Below are 26,662 nucleotides of genomic sequence, written 5' to 3'. Positions count from 1 at the left end.
TGACAGAAAAAATATCATATTTCAATAACCTTGAATGTAAATGGATTAAATTTCCCAATTAAATAATATAGACTGGCTGAATGGATTAAAAAAACAAGACCCAGGCCGGCACAGTGGCTCATGCCTATAATCCCAGCACTTTGGGAGGCTGAGGCAGGAGGATCACTTAAAGTCAGGAGTTTGAGACAAGCCTGGCCAACATGGTGAAACCCTGTCCCCACCAAAAATATAAAAATTATCTGGGCGTGGTGGTAGGCGCCTGTAGTCCCAGGTACTCAGGAAGCCAAGGCAGGAAAATCACTTGAACCCAGCAGGTAGAGGTTGCAGTGAGCCAAGATTGTGCCACTGCACTTTAGCCTGAGAGACAGAGCAAGACTCCATCTCCAAAAAAACCCAAACAAACCAAGAGCCTATTCTGCCTATAAGAAACTCACTTCACTTGTAAAGACACACATAGACTGAAAGTGAAAAAATATAAAAAAGAAATCCCAATGAAATTTCTACAAGAAAACATTGGGAAAACACTCCAGGACATTAATCTGGGCAAAAATTTCTTGAGTAATACCTCACAAGCACAAGTAACCAAAGCAAAAATGAACAAATGGGATCACATCAAGATTCTGCACAGCAAAGGAAAAAATCATCAAAGTGAAGAGACAACACACAGAATGGGAGAAAATATTAGCAAACTATCCACCTAACAAGAAGTTAATAACCAGAACATATAAGGAGCTTAAACACTTCTATAGGGAAAAAAAATCTAATAATCTGATCAAGAAATGAGCAAAAGGTCCGGGTGCAGTGGCTCACACCTGTAATCCCAGCACTTTGGGAGGCCGAGGCAGGAGGATCACCTGAGGTCAGGAGTTCGACACCAGCCTGGCCAACATGGAGAAACCCTGTCTCTACTAAAAATACAAAATTAGCCGGGCTTGGTGGCACATACCTGTAATCCCAACTACTTGGGAGGCTGAGGCAGGAGAATCACTTGAACCCGGAAGGCAGAGTTTGCAGTGAGCCGAGATCATGCCATTGCACTCTAGCCTGGGCAACAAGAGCGAAACTCCATCTCAAAAAAAAAAAAAAGAAAAAGAAAAAAGAAATGAGCAAAAGATCTGACTAGACATTTCTTAAAACAAGACATACAAATGGCAGACAGGCATGTGAAAAAGTGCTCAACATCATTAATTATCAGAGAAATGCAAATCAAAACTACAATGAGATATTATCTCACCCCAGTTAAAATGGCTTTTATCCAAAAGTCAGAAAATAACAAATGCTGGCGAAGATGTGGAGAAGGGAGAACCCTCGTATACTGTTGGTAAGAAGGCACATTTGTACAACCATTATGAAGAATCATTTAGCAGTCTCAAAAAACTAAAAATAGGGCTACCATATGATCCAGCAATCCCATTGCTGGGTATATATCCAAAAGAAATGAAATCAGTATATCAAAGAGACATTTGTACTCTCATGTTTGTTGCAGCGCTGTTCACAATAGCCAAGATTTGGAAGCAACCTAAGTGTCCATCAACAGATGAATGGATAAAGAAAATGTGATACTTATACACAATGAAGTACTATACAGTCAAAAAAAAAAAAAAAAAAAACCAGAATCCTGTCATTTGCAACAACATAGGTGGAACTGGAGGTCATTATATTAAGTGAAATAAGCCAGGCACAGAAAGCAAACATCACATGTTCCCACTTATTTGTGGGATCTAAAAATCAAAGCAACTGAACTCATGGGTATAGAGAATAGAAGAATGGTTACCAGAAACTGGGAAGGGTAGTTGGGGGTAGGGTGGGGGGGAGGTGGAGATGGCTGATGAGTACAAAAAAAATTAGAATGAATAAGACAGTATTTGATAGCACAACAGGGGGACTATAGTCAATAATACTTTAATTGTACATTTAAAAATAATTAAAAGAGTATAATTAGATTGCTTGTAATAAAAAGGATAAATGCAAAAAAAAAGGATTAATGCTTGAGGAGATGGATACCCAATTTTCCATGATGTGATTACCATGCATTGCATGCCTGTACCAAAAGATCTCATGTATCCCATAAATGAATACACCTACTATGTACCCAGGAAAGTTAAAGATAAAAATAATTTTTTAAATGCCAAATGTAAATGCAAACAGAAACCAAAAACAAGCAAGAGTTTTTTACTTTAAGTCAAAAACTGTAGACAGAGAAAAAGAATGTCATTATATAATAATAAAGGGATCAATTCAGTAAGAGGGTATAACAATTTTAAATATATATATACCCAGATATATAAAGCAAATATCATTAGATCTGAAGGGAAGACAGACTCCAATACAATTAAATTGGGGATTTCAATACCTTTGACCAGATAATGTAGACAGAAAATCAACAAAGAAACATCAGATTTAAACGGCAATATAGACCAAATGGACCTAACAGACATTTACAGAACATTTTTTCTAACAGCTGCAGAATACACATTCTTTTCATCAGCTTATAGAACATCCTCCAAGATAGACCATATGTTAGCCCTCAAAACAAGTCTCAACACATTTTTAAAAATCAAAACCATATCAAGTATCTTTTCTGACTACAATGAAATAAAACTAGAAATCAATAATGACAGAAACTTCGGAAACTGTGCAAATACATATAAATTAAATAACATGCTCCTGAATGATAAATATGTCAATGAAGAAATTAAGAAGGACATTTAAAAAGTAATTGAAACAAATGAAAATAGAAACACAACATACCAAAACCAATGGGACACATCAAAAGCATTACTAAGAGGAATGTTTATAACAATAAATGCCTACATCAAAAAAAGCAGAAAGATTACAAATAAACAAACTAATGATGCACGCCAAGGAACTACAAAAACAAGAACCAATGAAACTCAAAATTAGCATAAGTTAAGAAATAATAAAGATTAGAGCAGAAATAATGAAATTGAGACAAAAAAATACAAGTCAACAAAACAAAAAGTTTTTTGAAAAGATAAAATCCACAAACCACTAGCTAGAGTAATTTTAAAAAAAGAGAGCAACAACCCAAATAAATAAAATCGAAAATAAAAAAAACAACTGTTACCACAGGAATACAAAGGATCATTAGAGACTATTATGAACAACTATATGCCAACAAGATGAAAAGGCTGGAGGAAATGAATTCCTGGACACACGCAACCTACCAAAATTGAATCGGGAAGAAATAGAAAATCTGAACAAATCAATAACAGGTAATGAGATTGCGGGAGAAATAAAAAGTCTCCCAACAAAGAAAAGCCTAGGACCATGGCTTCACTGCTGAGTTGCACCAGGCATTTAAATAACTAACACCAATTCCTCTCAAATTATTCCAAAAAATTGAAGGGGAGGGAATTCTTCCAAACTCATTCTACAACCCCAACACTACCCTAATGCCAAAACCAGGCAAAAACACAACAAAAAAAGAAAGCTACAGGCCAATATCCCTGATGAACATAGATGTAAAAATTCTCAACAAAATATTAGCAAACCAGATCCAACAACACATGAACACGATGATCAAGTGGATTTATTTGAGGGATGCAAGGATGATTCAACATATGCAAATCAATAAACAAAAGATACATCACATCAGCAGAATCAAGGACATAAACCAAATGATCATCTTAATGCAGAAAAGGCATTCGATAAAATTCAACATCCTTTCATGATAAAAACTCTCAACAAAGTAAGCACAAAAAGAACATACCTCAACACAATAAAGGCCATATATGACAAACCCACAGCTAGTATCATCTTAAACAGGAGAAAATTGAAAACTTTTCCTCTAAAAACTGGAACAAGACAAAGATACCCACTTCCACCACTCTTATTCAACATAGTATGGAGAATGCTAGCCAGAGCATTTAGGCAAGATTAAAGAATAAAGGGCATCTAAGCTGGAAAGGAAGTGTCAAATTCTCACTGTTTGCAGATGATATGATCTTATATATTGAAAACTTAAAGACTTCATCAAAAAATTCTCAGAACTGATGAAGAAATTCATAAAGTTGTAGGATATAAAATCAATATACAAAAATCAGTAGCAGCTAGGCACAGTGTCTCACTCCTGTAATCCCAACACTTTGGGGGGCCTAAGCAGGAGGAACACTTGAGGCCAAGAGTTCAAGATCAGCCTGGCCAACAGGGCAAAACTCTGTCTGCACTAAAAATACAAAAATTAGCTGGGCGTGGTGGCACAGGCCTGTAATCTCAGCTACTCAGGAAGCTGGGGCATGAGAATCACTTGAATCTGGGAGGTGGAGGTTGCAGTGAGCCGAGATCAGGCCACTGCACTCCAGCCTGGGCAACAGAGTGAGACTCTGTCTCAAAAAGAAAGGAAGGAAGCAAGGAAGGAAGGAAGGGAGGGAGGGAGGGAGGGAGGGAGGGAGGGAGGGAGGGAGGGAATGAAGGAAATTATAAAACTCTGATGAAATAAATTGAAGAGGACATACACAAAAATGGAAAGATATCCATGTTCATATACTGAATTAATATTGTTAAAATGACCAAACTACCCAAAGTGATCTACAGATTAAATGCAATCCCTATCAAAATACCAATGACATTCTTCATAGAAATAGAAAAAATAATCCTAAAATTCATATGAAACTACAAACAACCCCAAATAGCCAAAGCAATCCTGAGCAAAAAGAACGAAGTTGGAGGCATCACACTAACCTCAAAATATATTATACAAAGCTCAGTAAACAAAACAGCATAGTACTGGCATTAAAAAAGACACATCAACCAATGGAACAGAATAGAGAACCCAGAAATAAATCCATGTATTTATAGCCAACTAATTGTTTTTTTGAAACAGGGTCTTGCTCTGTCACCCAGACTGAAGTACAATGATGTGATCTCTGCTCACTGCAGCCTCAACCTCCTAGGCTCAAGCAATCCTCCTACTTTAGCCTCTTGAGTAGCTAGGACTACAGGCGTGCACCACCATGCCTGGTTAATTTTTGTATTTTTTGATAAAGACTGGTTTTGCCATGTTGCCCTGTTTGGTCTTGAACTCCTGGGCTCAAGCGATCCACCCACCTCAGCCTCCCAAAGTGCTGGGATTATAGGTGTGAGCCATTGCACCCAGCCCTCCATCCCCCCCACCTCCACCCCCACCCCCACCCTTTTTTTTTTAAGACTGGGTCTTGCTGTGTTTCCCAGGCTGGAGTGCAGTGACTATTCACAATCGTAGTATACTGCAGGCCTCAAACTCCTGGGCTTAAGCAATCCTCATATATCAGCCTTCCAAGTAGCTAAGACTACAGGCATGTACCACCATGCCTGGCAATTAACTGATTTTTAACAAAGGCCCTAAAACATATTGGGAAAAGAACAGCCTCTTCAATAAATGGTGCTGGGAAAACTGACTACCTATATGAAAAGGAAAGAAACTAGACTCCCTACATCTCACCCTATACAAAAATCAACACGAAATGGATTAAAAACCTAAATATAAAACCCAAAACTATGAAACTACTAAAAGATAATAAGGAGAAATGCTTCAGGACATTGGCCTGGGCAAAGATTTTATGGATAAGCCCTCAAAAGCACAGGCAACAAAACCAAATATAGACAAATTGGATTACATCAAACTAAAAAGCTTCTGCACAGAAAAGGAAACAATCAATAGAGGAATGAGACAGCCTACAGAATGAGAGAAAATATTTGCAAAGTATTCATCCAACAAGGAATTAATATCCAGGAAATACAAAAAACTCAAACAACTCAATAGCAAAAAAACCCAAATAATTTTTAAATGGGCAAATGATCTGAATACACATTTCTCAAAAGAAGACATATAAATAGCCAACAAATACATGAAAAAAATGCTCAACATCACTAATGATCGGGGAAATACAAATCAAAACCACAGTGAGATATCATCTCACTCCAGTTAGAATGGCTATTACGAAAAAGACAAAAACAAATGCAGAGGGTGAGGATGCAGAGAAAAGGGAATTCATATGCTGTTGATAGGAATGTAAATTAGTTCAACCATTATGGAAAACAGTGTGTAGATTTCTCAAAAAACTAAAACTACAACTACCATATGATCCAGCAATCCCACTACTACCCAAAGAACAGGAAATCAGTATGTCAAAGAGATATCTGTCCTCCCATAGTTACTGCAGCACTATTCACAGCGGCCAAGATATGGAGTCGACCTAAGTGTCCATCAAAAGAAGAATGGATAAAGAAAATGTGGTACATATACGCAATGAAATACTATTCAATCATAAAAAAGAATAAAATTATGTCATCTGCAGCAACATGGATAGCACTGGAGGTCATTATCTTAAGTGAAATAAGCCAGGCACAGAAAGATAAATATTGCATGTTCTCACCAATATGTGAAAGATAAATAAGTTGATCTCAGAGAAGTAGAGAACAGAATAGTGGTAACTAGTGGCTGAGAAGGGTAAAGGAGAGGATTATATATAGGGAGGTTGGTTAACACATATAAAATTACAGCTAGGTAGAAGGAATAATTTTTGGTGTTCTATATCACTGTAGGGTGACTATGATTAACAATAATTTATTCTATATTTTCAAATAGCTAAAAGACTGCATACTGAATTTTCCCAAAGCAATTATTACAGATTGTATACAGGTATCAAAATATCACACTGTACCCCATATATATGTACAATTATTATGTGTCAATTAAAAAATACATCCACAAATTTATTGACACTTCATAAAAAAAGGAGTCACCTATTCCCCTCTCCTTAGACACTGACGGCCTTAGTAACTAAGTTCTAATGAATTGACTGTGGCTTAAAGTGACACTGCATGACTTCCACTGTGAGTTTAGAAAAAGCATTATAGCTTCCAACCAGACTTTTCTTCTTTGGGATGCTCATCCTTAGAACCCAGTTAGCATATTGTGAGGAACCAAATAGTAATGTGGAAAGATCGTGAGTAGGTGTTCTAGCCACTGCTTTGGCTAAGAACTAGGCCAACACCACTATCAGTCACCAGACATGTGAGAGAAGGGGTCTTCAGATGATTCCAGCCCCAATCTTTTAGCTGCCCCAGCTGATGTGAAGTGGATAGTGGAACATAGACAATCTGTTCCCACGAAGCTCTGCATAAATTACAGATTTGTAAGTAAAGTAAGTGTTGTAATTGTTTTAAACTATTATATTTTGTGAAAGGTTAAACAGCAATAGATAAAAGGAACAGGAAAAAAGAGTGCTGAATATTGGACAGTAGTTCAGAGCATATACTGCATCCTACAGGACAGTATGAAAAAGGGTTATCTCCCAGAAGGCACCATAACTAAGTCTTCAATATATCCTCAATAAGACAAGATACTTCTCAGTGATTGAGTACACCATTAGACCAATAAATTCCATGGGCAATAGCCCATTGCATTACTTCTTTCATTGTAGAGTGAATTTCTTGGTCAAAAGCAATATAGTGTTAGAGAAAATGATAGTGTCTATAAAGCACTGAGTAATTCCCTAGATGGTGGTGTCGGCGGAAGTACAGTGAGCAGGGGAAGCAAATCTCAATCTAGAATAAACACATTTTAGAGAGGACAAATAAGAACTCCCTCAATGATGGGGGAGGGCCAATGGCCAATGGAATAGACTTGCCTACATGTGACTGGCTGATCCTCCTAGAGCATGGGGTATTGGTCACTGCTTCTGAACACCCAGCAGTGGCTTGGTGATCCCATGCATAGCTCCAATCCTGTTGCCATTGCCATTTATTTCATGATTCTACTGAGCAGGCAGTGAGGCTGAGTTTCATCACAAAGCAGTTCATTTCATCCATATGATTCTTAAGATTTATTCTGAGAAGTCCATCACTATATCCCTTCTGGAGTCTTCCTTGTCACTAGTTCTCCAGTCTTACTCTTTCCATGTCCTTCACAAACTGGCCAAAAAATTATCCTCTGACCCTGAGTTGACCATTTCTCCTTTCAGCCAAAGTGAACATCAAAACATACTGGTGAAAATTCTGCCCACTGAAAGAACTTCACTATTTCAATATTTTTCAGGTCCAAAGCAGGACTACAACATATCAATTTCTAGCAAGTACCAGTATATCGTCCAGAGCAACATACCTGTATTGTATTTTGCACATCATAGGTGCTCAATAGACACTTAAGCAATTTTTAAAATACAGACCATATTATTTCCCTAGCTATATTTCAACAGCTTCCCATTGATCCTGCTGGGTATGGCCTCTGCATACTCCTTTCACTTCTCTGTACTCTAAGCCTTGACCCTCAGTTCCTGTAATGTTCCATGCTCTCTCCTGCTACAAGACCTTTGCTCAGACTGTTCCCTCTCCTTGCCTAGTTAACTCTTGACTCAAGATACTTCCTGTCTTACAATCATCTTTCTTCAGAGTACTTATCTCTGTATTAATTCCTGTCTCATCCTGGGACTCTAAGTTCTATGACTATGTGCACTCACCACTGATTCCCCAACACCAAATATAGTGCCTGGCATATATGATGTGCTAAATAATATTTTGTTAAATGAATGAATACATGAATCAGTGAATGAATAAGCCTGTAATGATGCAGTAATTTACCTATAAGTTATCACTGCCAGTTTTGCTTAAGAAGTTTTCTGCCATCACAATTTTTACTCCACTAATTCACATTTATTAATTTAAGAAGTAGTTGTCAAGACAACCTTTCTAAGCATTACTTATATACTAGCACTATGCAACAGAAATTTGTGACCACATTATGTAATTTAAAATATTCTAATATCCATATGACAAAATTTAATAATAAATTTTATTTAGCCTAATATACCCCCAAACATCATTTCAACATGAAATCAATACAAAAAATTATTAATGAGATATTTTACATTCTTTTCTTCAAACTAGTCTTTGAAATTTGGGGGTAGTTTACAATTACATATCTCAACTGGAACTAGCTATATTTCAAGTGCTCAAGAGCCACAAATGACTAGCAGATACAACATAATATGCTATATCCCACAGTGTAGTTCTATAGGATTCACTTTCCCTAGAGAGGGTCTGATCACCCTCAGCTCTTATAATTAGTGGTCAGGAAAACCACCTTAAGTCGAACCTAACTGTTGCAGTATAAGAGATGATTTAAACTAGAACTGGGTTTTCAGTTCAGGGTTTGGAACTGAGTTGTCTCTGGGAACAATATTAGCTGGTGTACCGTTTTCGCCTTCCTATAACATCTTTCTGTCTTTTTTTTTTTTTTTTAACTTTTAAGTTCAGGGGTACAAGTGCAGGTTTGTTATATAGGTAAACTTGTGTCACGGGGGTTTGCTGTACAGGCTATTTTGTCACCCAGGTATTAAGCCTAGTACCCGTTAGTTATTTTTCCTGATCCTCGCCCTCCTCCCACCCTCCACCCTCCGAAAGGCCCCAGTGTATGTTGTCCCCCTCTTTGTGTCCATGTGTTCTCATCATTTAGCTCCCACTTATAAGTGAGAATGTGCGGTATTTGGTTTTCTGTTCCTTTGTTAGTTTGCTTAAGGATAATGGCCTCCAGCTCCATCATGTCCCTACAAAGGACATGATCTCGTTCTTTTTTATGGCCCCACTTTTTATCCTTTTAATTTAAATGGATTCTTTGCTCCCCCTGAAGATGGAGGCCACCTCCTTTGCAAGGACTTCTATTTCTCCCCCTTTGAAGCCACGATATAATTCTCCGCATTTTTAGGTACTTAATAGTAAATCACTTGGTTCACTTGGTTCCCCTGCCTGCCTAGGAAAGGTCAGGAGATGGTCCAGCGCCATGTCTAGCACTGTTAATTCTTTCAGTGCTTTCGTTTTGCTTGGGCCTCTCGGGGAGGGCCCAGAAAAGAGCGCAAGCCAGGGTCTAGGGCCACACAAGTGGATTCGGATTGCTCCCTCAGCCCTGAAAAGTGGCTCTCTCCCCATCAGCATTACACTTGCACAGCGGTTTTGTTTTTAGGTGTCTCTACCTCATCACATGGCTACCGGCCACACAGCAACGAACAGCACCTAGGAAATACAGACCCTGCCTACCTTCAGCCCCGCCACTAACCCTTGGCCAAAGGGAAAGGGGCAGGACATCCGCCCGCTCTGAGCCACCTCCGGAAGTGACGTAGGAGTGTCAACATGCAAGATGGCGGCCCATCACCGGCAGAACACAGCAGGGCGGAGGAAAGTGCAGGTATGGAAGCCCGGTTCCTCGGTCTTCCGGACGCGGTTGGCAGCTCCGGGCCCACTCCAGTTAGAAGGTGCCCGGGGCCACGGCCAGCTGGGGTAGCAGCATGGGGCGAACGGGGCGGAGCGCGGCCGGCCACGAGGGGTGGGGCCGCGGCGCTAACGGCTTCAGGAAGGGGCGGGGGTCGGCCTGCTTGGCCCTTGGGGCCCAGGCCCGGGACCCTCGCGGGCTGCATTCTGAGCCCAGGATTGCTTGTCGCCGCTCTTCTGTAGGAATGGACTTGCGGGGTCGGGATAGGCTCGTTCCCCGCCCACTTGCCTCCCCCTTGCCCTGCCTTTCTTCGAAGCGCTCTGCCGTCGCTGCGTCGGAGCCGAGGCCTCCAGGGGTTTCCCAGGGGGGTGGGCGTTGGAGGAGTGAGCGGCGTGTGCGGGGGCGTGGCGAGGCGGCGGAGTGCCAACGGCCCTGCGGGGTTTCTGCTGAGGATTCCGCGCTTGGGAGCCCCCAGCCCTCTCTTATGTGGGAGCTGTCCCCTGGGTAGGTGTAAGTGACATGAGAATGTGCGTGGGGAAATTATAATTTTAATTGTTTTGGTATTTAAGTTCCTCTTCACCATTTCTTCATCTTCAGTGTGCATCGCTGAATCTTTATTGTTTGTGTAATTTATTGTCCATGTGGTAAAGAGTTGTCTAATCTTACCGTGTGTGTCTTGTGCCTTATGCCTTTGTGAATTCACTTTTGTTTGCGGTTACGCTTAAGAGTTATTGCCACTTAGGGGAACATCACACACCGGGGTCTGTCGGGGGCTAGGGGGCTGGGGGAGGGATAGCATTAGGAGAAATACCTAATGTAAATGACGAGTTGATGGGTGCAGCAAACCAGCATGGCATACGTATACCTATGTAACAAACCTGCACGTTGTGCACATATATCCTAGAACTTAAAGTATAATAATAAAAAGAGTTATTGCCACTTAATATTTTCAGTGATGCAGGGAATAAAAGCCCTCTTACAGGTGTTTGCATGCAAGTATATTGTATGAGGTAGTGGCAGTTTGGTGCATTTATTCATTAAACATTTACCTAGCACTTAGAGTGGCCCCCAAAGGGGAAAAGGGATTGAAAGAGTGTAGGAATAATTAACACCTAGGCTTTCTTTATAAAACACAGCATTATATGGAGTTCTGCAGGTTGAAATCAAGTGTCAGATAAAGGTAGTTAGATGAAGGGGTCCTTCAGTAAGGTAATCCCAGCAGAAGGTGGTAGGCCATAAAGTCTTCTGATTAGTTCACATCTTGGTTTTATTGATCTCATTGATCAGTACAGTGTCTTAAGCACTCACTGGATGTTTGTTGAAATGAGTGAAATTAATAAGAGTCTAAACTCACCCTATTAGGTGAGTTTTTCAGTGCATTAGTGATAGGATTTAAGTATCACCAGCATCCAAGGCAGGTAGTGAGAATGTCTCCTTGGGACTGAAATATAACTCAAAATGTAACCTGATTGTATTATAGACTCTGTGGTGGTATACATCTTAGGGGAATAAGGGTAGTTAATCAGGCCTTTCAGTTTATTGCATTAAGACTTAAAAGTCCTATTACTGCAGTGTGTTCCCTGCTTGCTTCATTCCCAGGCCTGCCCACTCCCAAAATGCATGCAATAAAGTATATATATTTTAAAAAGACTTACAAGGCAATTGTACTAGTATGGGATGGAGAAAATGTAAATTAACTGCAGCAGGTTTGGAAAAACAATGTTTTAATAGGCTGAATGTGAGCCAGTGCCCGTAGAATGAGGCAGGTGATAGATAATTCCACTTTTCACTGGTCAAAGTACAAAATTAGAGTTTGGTGTTCAGCACTTAGGACCTTGTTTTTCATAGGTAGCAATCAGATTGGTGAATTTCAATTATTTCCTATGAAGAACTTTTGAAAGAGCTAAGATTAACCTGCTGAAGAGAAGATTCAGGGAGCTTTTGGAATTTGTCCCCAAGGTATAGAAGCAGCCTGAGAAGCCACAGGGATTGATTTCATCTGAACCATCGTTGTCTATGAGGTGTTTTTTAAACTAATGCGTGTTCATTGTAAAAATCGCAACAAACAAAAATATGTTAGAGTTGCCCTCCATGCTTCCAAGAAAGCTGCTGCGGGCAATGTCATGTTTTAATCCTAGACCAGGGTTTATCAACCTGAACATTCTTGAAATTTCGTCTGGATAATTCTTCGCTGTGTCTGAGGGAGAGAGCTCTCCTATGCATCACAGGTTCTTTAGCATCATCCCTGGCTTCTGCCAACTAGATGTAGTAGCATCTCCCCAGTTGTGACAACTAAAAATGTCTCCAGACATTTTCAAATGTCCCCTCAAGGGCAAAATTGCCGCTGGTTGAGAACCACTGTTCTGTACCTCTTGCTGTTTGTGTACCTGACTTAACATGATTTTTTTTGCTATAAATGGAGATATAGTATTCACTGTTTTGTGTCTTGCTTTGTCAAATTTTTAAATAAACTTTCCCTTTAGCCCAGAATTCCTTATCTAAAAATATATTCTACAAAATTGCATATGCATATATCTGTTCCTACTTATGCAAGGGTGTTGTGGTAAGCCATTCTTGAATTGCTATAAAGAAATACCTGAGACTGGCTCATTTATAAAGAAAAGAGGCATAATTGGCTCATAGTTCTGCAGGCTTTACAGGAAGTATGGTGCTAGGATCTGCTCGTCTTCCAGGGAGGCTTCAAAGAGAGAGAGAGTCAAAAAAGCAAGTCAACATGGCATATTCCCATTTCCACACAGGAAATATGCATTTTAAAAGTCAGGAAGGGTAATAGCAGTGATTATCCCTTTGGGAATAGATTGTGTGATTATAGATAAGACAGGACATGGGATATCTCTTAGTTTGAAATGTGCACAACTTTTTACCACATTATTTGCTCTTATACATCAAAAAGAAAACTTCTTATCTTGGAAAAAGCATATATGGGTACTTGGAGTAAATATACTTTGTCTCCTGACTGTTTCAGACCAAGAGACAGTAGCCCTGAGCTCCTTGTCAAGTTGTAGGCCAAGACAAACCTTGAGACTTAAAATATTGCTAAATAATCAGTGGAGGCCAGGCGTGGTGGCTCATGCCTGTAATCCCAGCACTTTGGGAGGCCAGGGTGGGCAGATCACTTGAGGTCAGGAGTTCGAGACCAGCCTGGCCAACATGGCAAAATCCCGTCTATACTAAAAATACAAAAATTGCCGGCATGGTGGCGCATGCCTGTAATCCCAGCTACTTGGGAGGCTGAGACAGGGGAATCGCTTGAACCCAGGAGGCGGAGGTTGCAGTGGGCCGAGATTGTACCACTGCACTCCAGCCTGGGCGACAGAGCGAGACTCCATCTCAAAAATAAAATAAAATGATTACTTAAAGAAAATCAGTGGAAAGGGGTCCAAACATACTGCATATTAATTATAGACATAATTTTAAATGAGTCCATGTCCTACCATCTTCAACTTCTAGGAAAACTAGAGATATGAGGGGAGAGGGATGGATTTGTGACTGTCAGAAACATAATCAAATATGTGAATTCAGATACATGATGTAGCATTTTCTCTGGTAACCATGATATCAAAGCAAGTCTTTTCCATCCTTGGCAGTCCCTTGGTGTTAGGATTTTCCAACAACCTGAGTCTGTTGATAGGCTCTCTCTGCCTCCATTTTTCCTCCTGTTATGGCCTCTTCCTTCACTGCTTCACAGTGCTTGGGGAAAAAAAATACTTCGCTTTACTTGCTGCCACTTCTAGTTATGCTCTTTCCTCAGCTAAATGCCAAGGGGACTTTTGTGCTCACTACCATATCCTCAGCATTTAGAATAGTGCCAGGCAACAAGTGGGTGCCTAGTCAATATTCGTTGAAAGAATTAAATCCATTTTCCTCTATTTTTTTATAGCCAGACATTTTAAATTTTTTCTCTGTACTTTAATGCATGCAGGTAACAAGTTTTTAAGGTGACATGTCTTGAAACATATCAGCGTATATAATTTTCATTCTTTAATGACCACATAGAGTGGATGTACCATAATTTGTCTAGCCATTTCCTTATTGAAGATATTGTTTTGATTTTTTTCCATCATACTATAATTTGCTTTGAAAAAACCTCCAGAGTTATAACATAGTAAAGGAAGTGTTACAAAAATAAGTGAAAGGACAAAGATAGATAATACAGAATGCATAAAAGTTGAGGGATCAGTTTGAAAGTTCCAGTATCTGACTCATTTGAGTTCAAGAAAGAGCAAAGAAAGCAGAGATGATGATTAATAATGGATACAAGAAAATTTCCCAGAGCTTTAGTGCCACAAATTTCTAGATCAAAGGGGCTTTCTAAATGCACAGAAAAACTAATGATAGAAAAAACAAACAAGAAATGTCACAACACCAAGGAAAAAGAGAAGATCCTAAAAGCTTAGGGAAGGAGATGACGAGGGAGTGGAGGAAAGAATGAAAATAGGATCCCTTTAAAGCTGTATGAAACAGAATGGCGTTGAAATCAGTGGCAACATTGGATGCTAGAGGAACTTAGAGCAATGCTTTCAAGAGCTGAGAGAATTGCTAAATCAAGTGTAAATGTGGAGGAAAGACCTTTTCAGGCATGCAAGGACTAAGTTGCCACCCATGTGCCTTTTCTTATATTACTTTCTTAAGGTATTGGGGATGTACTTCAGCAAAACTGTAGAGTGAACAAAGAAAGAAGGGGGCATTAGAATTCAGGAAACAATGGCTGTAACCCAGAAAAGCAGTAAAGGAAAACAGCAAAGGTGACAGCTGTGCCAGCAGATCTAGAGGGCAGTCAGCCTAGATTGTAATGAGAAGAAGGAGGGTTTGGAGGGGGAAGCCTTCTGAGAAAATAAAGGGGTTGGGGTGAGTTCTGTGGTACAGCAATTAAAGAAAATTGAAGTTAAAGTGGAGAAAACCATTGAAGAAGGAAAGATTAAAACTCTAGGGAAAACAAAAAGCTCTTTGAGTAAGGAAATGTATTCATAATATAGTACTTAGTAGATAGCCTTACAGTCACAGCAATATAGCGCTGATTATTTGTTCAATTAAAAATAGGGATGTATCTATATTAGAAGAGTAGAGGGAGGAGATATTGAGAGTAGTTTCAGAACTACATCCTAATCTACAGTAGCATGAGTAAATCAATAATGTCTAAAATGGATGAGCCAAAAAGTTATAGGATAAGCACAGTATTTAGAGAAATGCAGTTAACTATCCAGCAGCAACAACTGAGTTGCAATTAGTTACCTTTAGGAATGAAGACTAGGTGTGGGAGTCTTATCCAGACAGTAGAGAGACTGTTTTTCATTACAGTCATTACTATTTCATTTTCTAAATACAAGCAAGAATTACTTGGATAACAAATGATCAGATTTTAAAAACTAAGTAATATATGTTGTTTGTAAAACATTCAGAACACATGAAAGAGACATGAATGAGTGAAAAATCACCATAATCCCATCATTCAGAAATAACTGCTGGTTATTTTATTTTATTTTTATTTTTATTTTTATTTTTATTTTTTGAGACATTGTCTCACTCTGTCTTAAGGCTGGAGTGCAGTGACACCATCTTGGCTCACTGCAACCTCTGCCTCCTGGGTTCAAGCGATTCTCCTACCTCAGCCTCCTGACTAGCTGCGACTACAGGTGCGCACCACCACACCCGTCTAATTTTTGTATTTTTAGTAGAGACGGGGTTTCACCATATTGGCCAGGATGGTCTTGATCTCCTGACCTCGTGATCTGCTCGCCTTGGCCTTCCAAAGCTGGGATTACAGGCGTGAGCCACTGCGCCTGGCCCCTGGTTATTTTTATATATGTATAGTCTTCAAAACTTGTGTATTTATTCTGAAATATTTAATATTTTGAAACATTTTTATAATAATGACTATTGTACATTGCTGTGTTGGACCACACATATTTCACTAAAAATATATCATGGCTTTCCGCCCATGTTTATCAGTCTAGACCTCCATCAACTCTTTCTTATTCTTTAGAGACAGGGGTCTCATGCTGTTGCCCAGGCTGTAGTACAGTGGTGCCATCATAGCTCACTGCAGCCTCAAGCTCCTGGGCTCAAACAGTCCTCCCACCTCAGCCTCCTAAAGCACAGAGATTACAGGCATGAGCCACCACACCTGGCTTACATCAACATTTTAAGTGATTGAATAGTATTGTGTTTTACAGATGTGCGTGCTGGAGTTTATCCAACTAGGATACTTATAATTCTTTTGCATTTTAAAGCACACATCTTTAGGATATACCGTTGAAGAGGTTAGCCCAGACTGGTTTTAACAGTAATTACTTTCCACCTAGAATGAGAATTCTGACATTCAGGTTATTCTTTCACTCTTGCCTTAACCAGTCAGATAATCTCCCAGAAGTCTGGATATCAAGATTTAGATATGCTGCACAGTCTCAGTTAAAGGAGATGTGAGCTAGGTAAGCAGCCCTGGAGCCCCAGAGAAAGAGAGATTGAGAGAGACTGAAGTTGACATTGAAACTAGCTTGGTTCCTGGTGGCTTTGGAAAGCCAATTCATGCAATGATACGTATGTCTTTTATATGCCAGACACTATAATGGGGGCACAGTGGTGGAAGGAACAAGGCAGACAAATCCCTTGCCTTCTTGGAGCTATTATTCTAATGGAGAAGATACACCAAAAAATATGAATGTGGCTGGGCGCGGTGGCTCACACCTGTAATCCCAGCACTTTGGGAGGCCAAGGTGGGTGGATCAGAAGGTCAGGAGTTCAAGACCAGCCTGGCCAAGATGGCGAAACCCTGTCTGTACTAAAAATACAAAAATTAGCTGGGCACCATAGCAGGCACCTGTAATCCAAGCTACTTGGGAGGCTGAGTTGGGAGAATTGCTTGAACCTGGGCAGCAGAGGTTGCAGTGAGCCAAGATCGCACCACTGCACTCCAGCCTGGGCGATACAGTGAGACTCCGTCTCAAAAAAAAAAAAATACGGAATGTGGTAAGAACTGTTAAATAAGTAAGGTAAGTGATAGATAGGGTCATAACCCTGAGGAGAATGAGATCAGAAAGGCCTTTCCAAGGAGACCTTTCTCCTAAGATCTGAAGAGTAAGGGTGAGTTAGACAAGATGAAAGCTGGAGAAAGAGTATTCCTATAGGGATTCGAGGGGTGGTGAATCTTCATGACACTGGCAACAGTAAATGAGAAGGTACTGGGATGGGAAAGAGCTTGATGTGTTTACGAAACAGAAAGGAGTTTGGAATGACTGTCATAAAAGAAGCTGGGGGCAGTCAGTTTGAAATGAGTGTGAGGATGCAGGATTAGAACTAAGCATTTGAGGAGTTTGAACTTTAAATTTTGTGAAAAGCCATTGGAAAGTTTCAGCAGAGAAGTGTCATGATTTGTTTTTTTAAATGCCTCTTATAAATGATGATTGTATTTCCTGACCTTGGGCTCTGTTAAGATATCCTTGTGTTGAAGTCTCCTTTAAAAAACAAACAAACAAACAAAAGCTGGTTTGAGTAGATCTCAGTTACAGTTAATTGCATCCAAGAGACTGGGTTAAAACAACATCCTTGTAGCTATTTGTGTCTGCAGCCCTGGCCCTTTTTAAAGGACAAATTTCTGGAAATTGAATTTTAAAGAACATTTCAAAGAGTTTAAAACTTTTGTCAGAAAGTGTTTATTTATCCTCAGGGGAAACAAAAATGGCAGTTATTTTAAAAAATTCTTGTATTATAGGTAAAATAATCTCATATTAATTTTGTCTTTGATTATTTATGGGGTTTTTGGCCATTTCTTTTTTAAAAAGTTCCTTTTTGTAACTTTGTCCCTCTTTCTGTTGGAAAATTTGACTTTTTCTTATTTTATAAGGAATCTTGTTAAGAGTAAACTTTCTTTCATATTGATTTCATTATTCTCAGTCTTGCTCATGTTCCTTTTTGACATTCAGAAGGTTTAAGAAAATAATAACATTGTGATAAAATTCACATACCATAAAGTGCACCCTTTCAAAGTGTACAATTCAGTGATTTTTTTTGTATATTCAGAAAGTTATTTATTGGTCACCTAACTCCAGAATGTTTAATTACTCTTTGTTCATTAGCAATCACTCCCATTTTTCATTTTTCCCTCCTTCAATCCCCTGGCAATTACTAATCTACTTTCTGTGTGGATTTGTCTATCCTAGACATTATATATAAATAGAGTCATAAAATATGTGGCCTTTTGTAAAATATGTGGCTTCTTTCACTTAGCACATTTTCAAGGTTCATCCATGTTATAGCATGTGTCAGTACAGTGTGTGTGTATATATACACACACATCACATTTTGTTTGTTTTGTCAATTGATGGATATTTGGGTTGTTTCCACTTTTGTGACATTATTGTGAATGCCACAATGCTGTGAACATTCTTGTACATAGAAAAGGTTTTGACTTGTATTTGGCCAGATCACCATTGCTCTTTTCCTTTGTAAAGATTACCATCTTTCTTGGCATGTTGGAAGAGTTTTCTCTGCCAAAGGACTATGTAAATATTCACCTGTCTTTTAAAAATTATTTTTATGCTGGCCAGGTGCAGTGGCTCACACCTGTAATCCCAGCACTTTGGGAGGCTGAGGCGGGTGGACCACTTGAGGCCAGGAGTTCAAGACCAGCCTGGCCAACATGGTGAAACCACCATCTCTACTAAAAATGCAAAAATCAGCTGGGCACAGTGGCACATTCCCGTAATCCCAGCTACTCAGGAGGCTGAGGCACGAGAATTGCTTGAACCTGGGAGGTAGAGGATGTAGTAAGCCAAGATCAGGCCACTGCATTCCAGCCTGGGTGACAGAGCAAGATTCTCTCAAAAAATAAAAACAAAAATTATTTTTATGGTTATTGAATTTCAGTCTTTAATTCGTAGAAAAATTCATTTTTGGTTTAAGATGTGGAGAAAGGATATAATTGTTCATAATAGAATCCATAGGTACTTGAGATAATTTTTTTTAATTATTATACTTCGAGTTCTAGGGTACAGGTGCACAGCGTGCAGGTTTGTTACATAGGTATACATGTGCCATGTTGGTTTGTTGCACCCATCAACTTGTTATTTACATTAGGTATTTCTCCTGATGCTATCCCTCCCCCAGCCCCCCACCCTCTGACATGCCCCAGTGTGTGATGTTCCCTGCCCTGTGTCCATGTGTTCTCATTGTTCAACTCCCACTTATGAGTGAGAACATGTGGTGTTTGGTTTTCTGTCCTTGTGATAGTTTGCTGAGAATGATGGTTTCTGGCTTCATCCATGTCCCTGCAAAGGACATGAACTCATCCTTTTTTATGGCTGCATAGTATTCCATGGTGTATATGTGCCACATTTTCTTAATCCAGTCTATCATTGTTGGATATTTGGGTTGGTTCCAAGTCTTTGCTATTGTGAATAGTGCTGCAATAAACATACATATGTGTGTTTCTTTATAGTAGAATGATTTATAATCCTTTGGGTATATACTCAGTAATGGGATTGCTGGGTCAAATGGTATTTCTAGTTGTAGATCCTTGAGGAATTGCCACACTTTCACAGTGGTTGAACTACTTTACACTCCCAACAGTGTAAAAGCATTCCTATTTCTCCACATCCTCTCCAGCATCTGTTGTTTCCTGACTTTTTAATGACTGCCACTCTAACTGGCATGAGATGGTATCTCATTGTGGTTTTGATTTGCATTTCTCTGATGACCAATGATAATGAGTATTTTTTCATGTGTCTGTTAGCTGCGTAAATGTCTTCTTTTGTGAAGTGTCTGTTCATATCCTTTGCCCACTTTTTGATGGGGTTTTTTTGTTGTTGTTGTTGTACATTTGTTTAAGTTCTTTGTAGATTCTGTATATTAGCCCTTTGTCAGATGGGTAGATTGCAAAAATTTTCTCCCATTCTGTAGGTTGCCTGTTCACTCTGATGATAGTTTCTTTTGCTGTGCATAAGCTCTTTAGTTTAATTAGATCTCATTTGTCAATTTTGGCTTTTGTTGCCATTGCTTTTCATGTTTTAGTCATGAAGTCTTTGCCCATGCCTATGTCCTGAATGGTATTGCCTAGGTTTTCTTCTAGGGTTTTTATGGTTTTAAGTCTTAACGTTTAAGTCTTTAATCCATCTTGAGTTAATTTTTAACTGTTTATTTCATTACATTAGAAAGTTTTACTTCTGGCTGCCAGCCAGCTTATTGACTTTTTCTTAGGTGTAATTGTTTTCAGTTGATCCCCTGTTTTCACAAGGAACAGACAGAGGTCACCAACAGTAACAAAGTAGGGAAAAATGCCCTGAAGAAAAAGTTTAGTATGTCATAGGAGCTCAAAACCTCATTTTGCTTGGCAAGTCAGGGAAGGCCTTCTAAAGGAAATATTGTTTAAATGGAAACCTGAAGGCTGCAACAAGAGTTAGCCAGACAGCTGGGAGGAAGAGCTTCCAAACAGAGAGGACCAGCATGTGTGATGGTCTGGAGAATGCACCAGAACCTGGAGCAGAGATGAGTGGCCAGAAAGACAAACAGGGTACTTGAGACCATGTTAAGGAGTTTACATCCAGTCATGGGTCTAGTAGTCAGCAACTGGAAGTTTTTGAGCAGAGTTGAGATACATTTTTAAATAATTACTCTAGCTGCTTTGTGAAAAATGGATTAAAGACTGGGAAAGGAGTCCAGTTAGTAAGCAGTTATAGTAGTTTAGCAACTTACTCATGTTGGACTAGGCTATCATTGACATCATCCTTCTCTTCAGCCCTTTAGTCTTTAAGGAGTAAAATTTAAATTTGTATTGGATTTAAAAAGTACATATTGGAAAACATGGGATTTTCTGTTTCAGATTGGCCACTAGTAGACTATATTTTATTACTGCATGGCTTGTACTTTATAAAAAGCATATGTTGACACATTTGTCAGGTTTCCTATGTTATTCGAGATGAAGTGGAGAAGTACAACCGAAATGGAGTCAATGCTCTGCAGCTGGATCCAGCACTAAATAGACTTTTCACAGCCGGTCGAGACTCTATCATAAGAATATGGAGTGTCAATCAGCACAAGGTAATGCAGGGATTAAAATCTGTACCCAGCAAATTTTGGACAAATGGCTTTTACTGTCTAATATGACACTTTTCACAGTTTCAGATTTAATCTCTCTGAATACTGTGTTATTTGGTACACTCTATAAAGACATCGCAACCAGAATTCTGTAAGCCTCTGAGAAAAGCCATCCCTAGGAAAGTTTCAGAAGTGTTTTAGCTAAGACAAGGACTCCCTAAACTAGGTTTGCCTTAAAGAGTTCTTTGCCACAAAGGAACAAAGTGATTTGGCTAGTAGGGGGATTACTTTCAACAATTAATTTTTTTGCTTTAAATATGTTTCCCAACAACCTCTTGGTAACCTTACTAAAAAAAGATTGAATATTCTTTTACATTTATAATTAATCTTGAAAAAATATTTTATTTTCCTCACTTAAAAGTAATTAGGGTCCTCACAAACCCCACAGGGCCTAACTAGATAATATAAGGTTAGGCTGGGCATGGTGGCCCACGCCTGCAATCCCAACAATTTCGGAGGCCAAGGTGAAAGGATTCCTTGAGTCCAGGAGTTCGAGACCAGCCTGGGCAATGTGACAATACCCTGTCTCTGCAAAAAAAAAAACTTAAAAATTAGCTGGGCATGATGGCACACACCTGTAGTCCCAGCTACTCGGGAAGCTGAGGTGGGAGGATCACTTGATTGAGTATGGGAGGTTGAGGCTGCAGTGAGCCGTGATCACACCACTGCATTCCAGCTTGGGCAACAGAGGGAGACCTTGTCTCAAATAAATAAATAAAGATAATATAAAATTGGTGTTAAAACTATGAAGACAACATGCTCCCCTTCAAAGATTTCCCTTTCTTAAGCAGGGAACAGGGTTTAAATATATGTAAAGATAACTCCCCAGGCAAAGGGGAACGAGCCCTTTTAGTATTTTGTTGGAACACCTATATTGTGAATGACAGAGAAAAGAAGAATCAGGGAAGAAAAAAAGAGCATTTATTGATCTTCTAATTATGTGCCATATGCGCTTTGCATTTTCATATCCAACGTGATTTAAATTTTCAGTGTCCCTCAAGGTACCTATTAGGATCCCTTTTCTTTTTTCTTTTTTTTTGAGATGGAGTCTCGCTCTGTCACCCAGGCTGGAATGCAGTGGCGCGATCTTGGCTCACTGCAACCTCTGACTCCTGGGTTCAATCAATTTTCCTGCCTCAGCCTCCCGAGCAGCTGGGACTACAGGCACACGCCACCGCGTCCGGCTAATTTTTATAATTTTAGTAGAGACGGGATTTCACCATATTGGTCAGGCTGGTCTCGAACTCCTAGACTCAGGTAATCCAACTGCCTCGGCCTCCCAAAGTGCTGGTATTACAGGCGTGAGCCACCGCGCCTGGCCAGATCCATTTTCATAGATGAGAAAATGGGCTCAGAGAAACCCATGGTTAAGTGGCTAGGAAGTGACAGAGAATTAGTACCCACCCCAACTTGAAAACCCTAGTGCTAGACCTTGTATTTTTAAAAGTTTGTGTCTTTTTAGCAAGTTTTACAAGTCTGATACTCAGTTCAGAAAAAGAACCACTACTTTATGCGCCTATAACTTCAGTCTGGTAGGCTTTGAATTCTTTAGCCAATGGAAGCAGTGGTGGCCAAATGTCAAAAGCATGAAAAGTAAGAAAACTATGTTTGGCTTTGAAACGCTTTTTGGTACTTATAGTTGAATTGGAATGTCTCCTTTCTGAGAACTTACAGTATTTCAAACAAATTAAGAAAAACACCCACAAGAACTAACCTGAAGAATCTGGAAATCTGCCTGTCTTGCCCCAAACATCTTTTTTCTGGTCTTCCTTTTATGACAAGATTAAATAGCATTATTTGTCAAACAGACTTGTACAGAGCTGTTGTATTTGCCCGTAAAGTGTCTCAAACTTGCCTGTTTTAGGTGTAGGATGTAACTAAATACTGTTCTTTAAGAGACCTCTCCTGGTTATTAAGCCAGGTAAGAGAAGTAGAATCTCGAATTACCTAATTGAAATGGTGACACAGGTTGTCCTTTCTCAGCCGTTGGGTTTCCTTTCATCTCTGAAGGCCTGTAGGTACCATGAGGAAAACATTTAATTCAGAGGGTGAACCCAACAGTAGGAAGCTGAAAGCAGAAGTGTTTATCTCCCTCTGCATTCAGACCAGGCTCCTTACCGCACTCATCAGACTCATTGCTGCCCCTGCTGTCTGCTGTTGAGCCTTCACCACCACACATTCAAATCCCCACAGCCTGCAGATTCCTACAAGTCCTGTCCTTTCTAGTGAACCCTTTTTAAAGGGTTTTATGTCACACACAGTGCCTAGTCCAGAGCTTGTTGCCTTCACTTTCACAAGGCAAAAAAAAAATGAAGTATTTATCCTGGAAACCTAAGCTTTCAGTAAGAGTAAAACTGTCCTGAAACAAAACTGTTTACATCTGTTATCTGGAAGCATCACCTATTTGGTGAGATTCTACTCAGAATTCAGGTGTTAGTTTTAATGCCTAGAGCAGTATGTCACATTAATTGAAGAATTTAACCATATCTATCATTTGTAATATATTTCATTCTCTCATATAAACTCTTAGGATTTTTCTTTTAATTTCAGCAAGATCCGTATATAGCATCTATGGAACACCATACTGATTGGGTAAACGACATTGTACTCTGTTGTAATGGGAAAACACGTAAGTATTTCTTTGGATTATTATTGGGCTTCTGATATATTTTTCGTTTTTTATATAAGCTTTTTTATTGAAACATACATACAGAAAAGTACACACACTTCAAGATTGCAGTTCAACACAATTTTAGACAGTGAATACCCAAATCAAGAAACAGAATATTACTAGAAGCCCTCTTGTGCCACCCTTTGCCACCCTTTCAGTTATTCCCTCTTGGCCCAAGGTAACTGCTCTTCTGTCTTCTGAACACCAAAGGGTAGTTTTGCCTTCATTTGAACTATATATAGACTCATACTATATGTATTCTTCTTTTAGCCTTATTAATACTTCTTTTTGTTCCAATTTTGGTGAGATCCATTCCTTGGTTTTGCAGTCTGAGTTACAGGAATTTTTCTCAGTCACATTAGTTGAGCCTTCAACTGGAACATTAAAAACGTTTGCACTGCTTGTTTTAAAAATATATTTTTTTCTTTGAACATGTGTCTTGAGATTTTAAAAAATTGAGGCAATAGGTTCTAGAAAGAGCTTTTAGGTATGTTTGTGTGTGTAAGAGAGAGAACATGTTAGTTTGAAATAATGGTGCATTGTTGTAAGATAAGTGTTCAAAGTTGTAAGTCATACTACTAAGGAGTTTGTTAATTCTTTGCTTCTAGTAATATCTGCTTCTTCTGACACGACAGTAAAAGTATGGAATGCACACAAGGGATTTTGCATGTCAACATTAAGGACACATAAGGTAAAACAATACAGTTCTCAGTGTCTTTAGTGTAATATTGGGATCTCAGTACTTTGTGTGGCTCATTTTATTACTGATCTACAGAATAGATCATAGTATGTCTGTTCTATTACAGGATTACGTAAAGGCCTTAGCATATGCCAAGGATAAAGAACTAGTAGCATCAGCTGGGTTGGACAGACAAATATTCCTTTGGGATGTGAATACTCTAACAGCATTGACTGCCTCAAATAACACTGTCACAAGTAAGGTGTTTAAAAGAAACTTCTTCGAAAGTGATCCAAGTTAACATAAATAAAGAATGGTTTATAAAACATTTTTGATAGGTTTGCATCGAGAGAGTGGTTCATATTTTGAGAGTGCTTCTACCTACAGCGTTCTAGCCCCCAAGAGTATGATTGAACAACAAGGAGCTAGTTCCTCACTGCAGTCTAAAAATGGTAACTTCTCCAGGTGTAACCTGGTTATTTTTTGTACATGTGCATGTCTTAGCTCCCTAGCTAAAATGTAAGTCCCTGCAGGGTAGAGGAGACTGTCTTACTACTTCGTATCTCCCACAGCATTCCCTGGTTCAAATCCATACACTCAGCAGGTGTTATTGAAGGAGGTGGTGATTATCTGACAAAGTAGGCGGTTTTCTGACTTTTTAAAGTGTTAAGAGCTTTTGAGTTAATAGCCAAGATGAAAAATACCCAGGAGAAAGAAAGAAAAGGTTTCCAGTGCCAGTTTATCCAATTTTCTGCCTTTTAGAGCAGCCCTGAGGAATCAAGCCAATTCCAGAAGAGCCAGAACGGTAGAGTGCTTCTAGAGGCAATCCAGAGATGTTCACAGCATGGACGCTTCATCAGCTAAGAGATCTCAGACTACCAAGTCAGGCTCATACAAGTCTAGATTTGAAATTGAGCTTCATGCTTGGCCCAACCTACTAGAGTCCTCTAGGCCAGGTTTCAGAAGGGACTGTTAGGAGCACATTTTTGGCTAAGCCTGACCTGGAAAGTCTACATTGAAGACATGGGCCTGCACTCTCTGGATCCCTACATTGTAGGTCCATTTTATAACGACTCTGTGGAGTGTTCACATTGACATAGACAATACAGTTTTACTAATATAGCCTAGTATGTGCCAAGAAGGGTAAGTTGGGAGACTTGTGTTTATAATCTCTTGATTGTTGTTTTGCCTTGTTTGCCAGGAAATATGTGAAGGTCTCAACATTCTGTTTCCCTTGTTCTTGATTTTTCACCCGTACATTATCTCATTCATCAGCTGGTCCCTGTTGGGGCTGTGATGATACATCATTAGGTTTTAAGTCTGGATGTAAGGCCTGCCTCAAAGAGACACTAATGGGAGGGAACAAAGCAAAAAAAAAAAAGCAGGTTGTCACAAGGTCAGGGCCCAGGCTTAGTGGTTACAGATTCTGCTAATCTTGCTTAGAGTTGTTTAGAGAGGATATCACACTTTTTTTAAATACATAATAATAAAAATAACACTAACAATGGCTAACATGTATTGAGTACTTGCTACAAGTAGACATTTTTCTAAACACTACATGTATTAACTCATTTACTCAACTTTTTAATATGTTTTTAAAATTGGGATCATACTATATAGACAGTTTCATATGCATCTTTTTTCACTTCAGTGATACTGAGAGTATGAACATGATTTTTGCTATAGTCTGAATTCCTTCCTGAAAGGTTGTACCAATTCATCTTCACATAAGTAATATATGAGAGTTCCATTGTACTATTTTCTTTTTAGAATCAAGTATTACCTTGTTTTTTGTCGTGGTGTATGAAACAGTGTTTTTGGTTTGATTTGTGTTCGAAAAATACTGAAATTGAACATTTTTTTCATATTTATGGCACATGAATAGCTTTAAACATGTCATTTAAGCGGATAGCTTTTCAATGGCACTGCAGTTTATCAGATATTGAGCATTTGTGTATATTCAAATCCAGAAAATATGTAAATTTTGATAATAATA

General features: G+C 39.2%; 2 protein-coding genes across 5 annotated transcripts in view; one reads left to right on the top strand and one right to left on the bottom strand.

Moving 5' to 3' along the window:
* SCN11A (sodium voltage-gated channel alpha subunit 11) overlaps nucleotides 1-10,121 on the bottom strand; it is a 199,528-nt gene extending 189,407 nt beyond the window's left edge. Inside the window, exon 1 of the mRNA XM_024244941.3 lies at nucleotides 9,972-10,121. The gene's annotated coding sequence lies outside the window, so the exon portion shown is untranslated. The remainder of the gene's footprint in view (nucleotides 1-9,971) is intronic.
* Nucleotides 10,083-26,662, top strand: part of WDR48 (WD repeat domain 48) — a 43,871-nt gene continuing 27,291 nt past the window's right edge. Inside the window, exons 1-6 of one of the 4 annotated variants that reach the window (XM_054550278.2) lie at nucleotides 10,083-10,183; nucleotides 21,119-21,259; nucleotides 23,867-23,945; nucleotides 24,596-24,678; nucleotides 24,794-24,923; nucleotides 25,005-25,118. In XM_054550278.2, the coding sequence (XP_054406253.1) occupies nucleotides 10,136-10,183; nucleotides 21,119-21,259; nucleotides 23,867-23,945; nucleotides 24,596-24,678; nucleotides 24,794-24,923; nucleotides 25,005-25,118 (595 nt within the window). In that variant the 5' untranslated portion in view covers nucleotides 10,083-10,135. 4 annotated transcript variants of the gene reach the window in all.

This window comes from Pongo abelii, chromosome 2, assembly GCF_028885655.2.
Source record: "Pongo abelii isolate AG06213 chromosome 2, NHGRI_mPonAbe1-v2.0_pri, whole genome shotgun sequence".
Classification (NCBI taxonomy): Eukaryota; Metazoa; Chordata; class Mammalia; order Primates; family Hominidae; genus Pongo; species Pongo abelii.
Note: the sequence above shows the minus strand (reverse complement) of the source record. Positions and strands in the feature narration are given on the sequence as shown.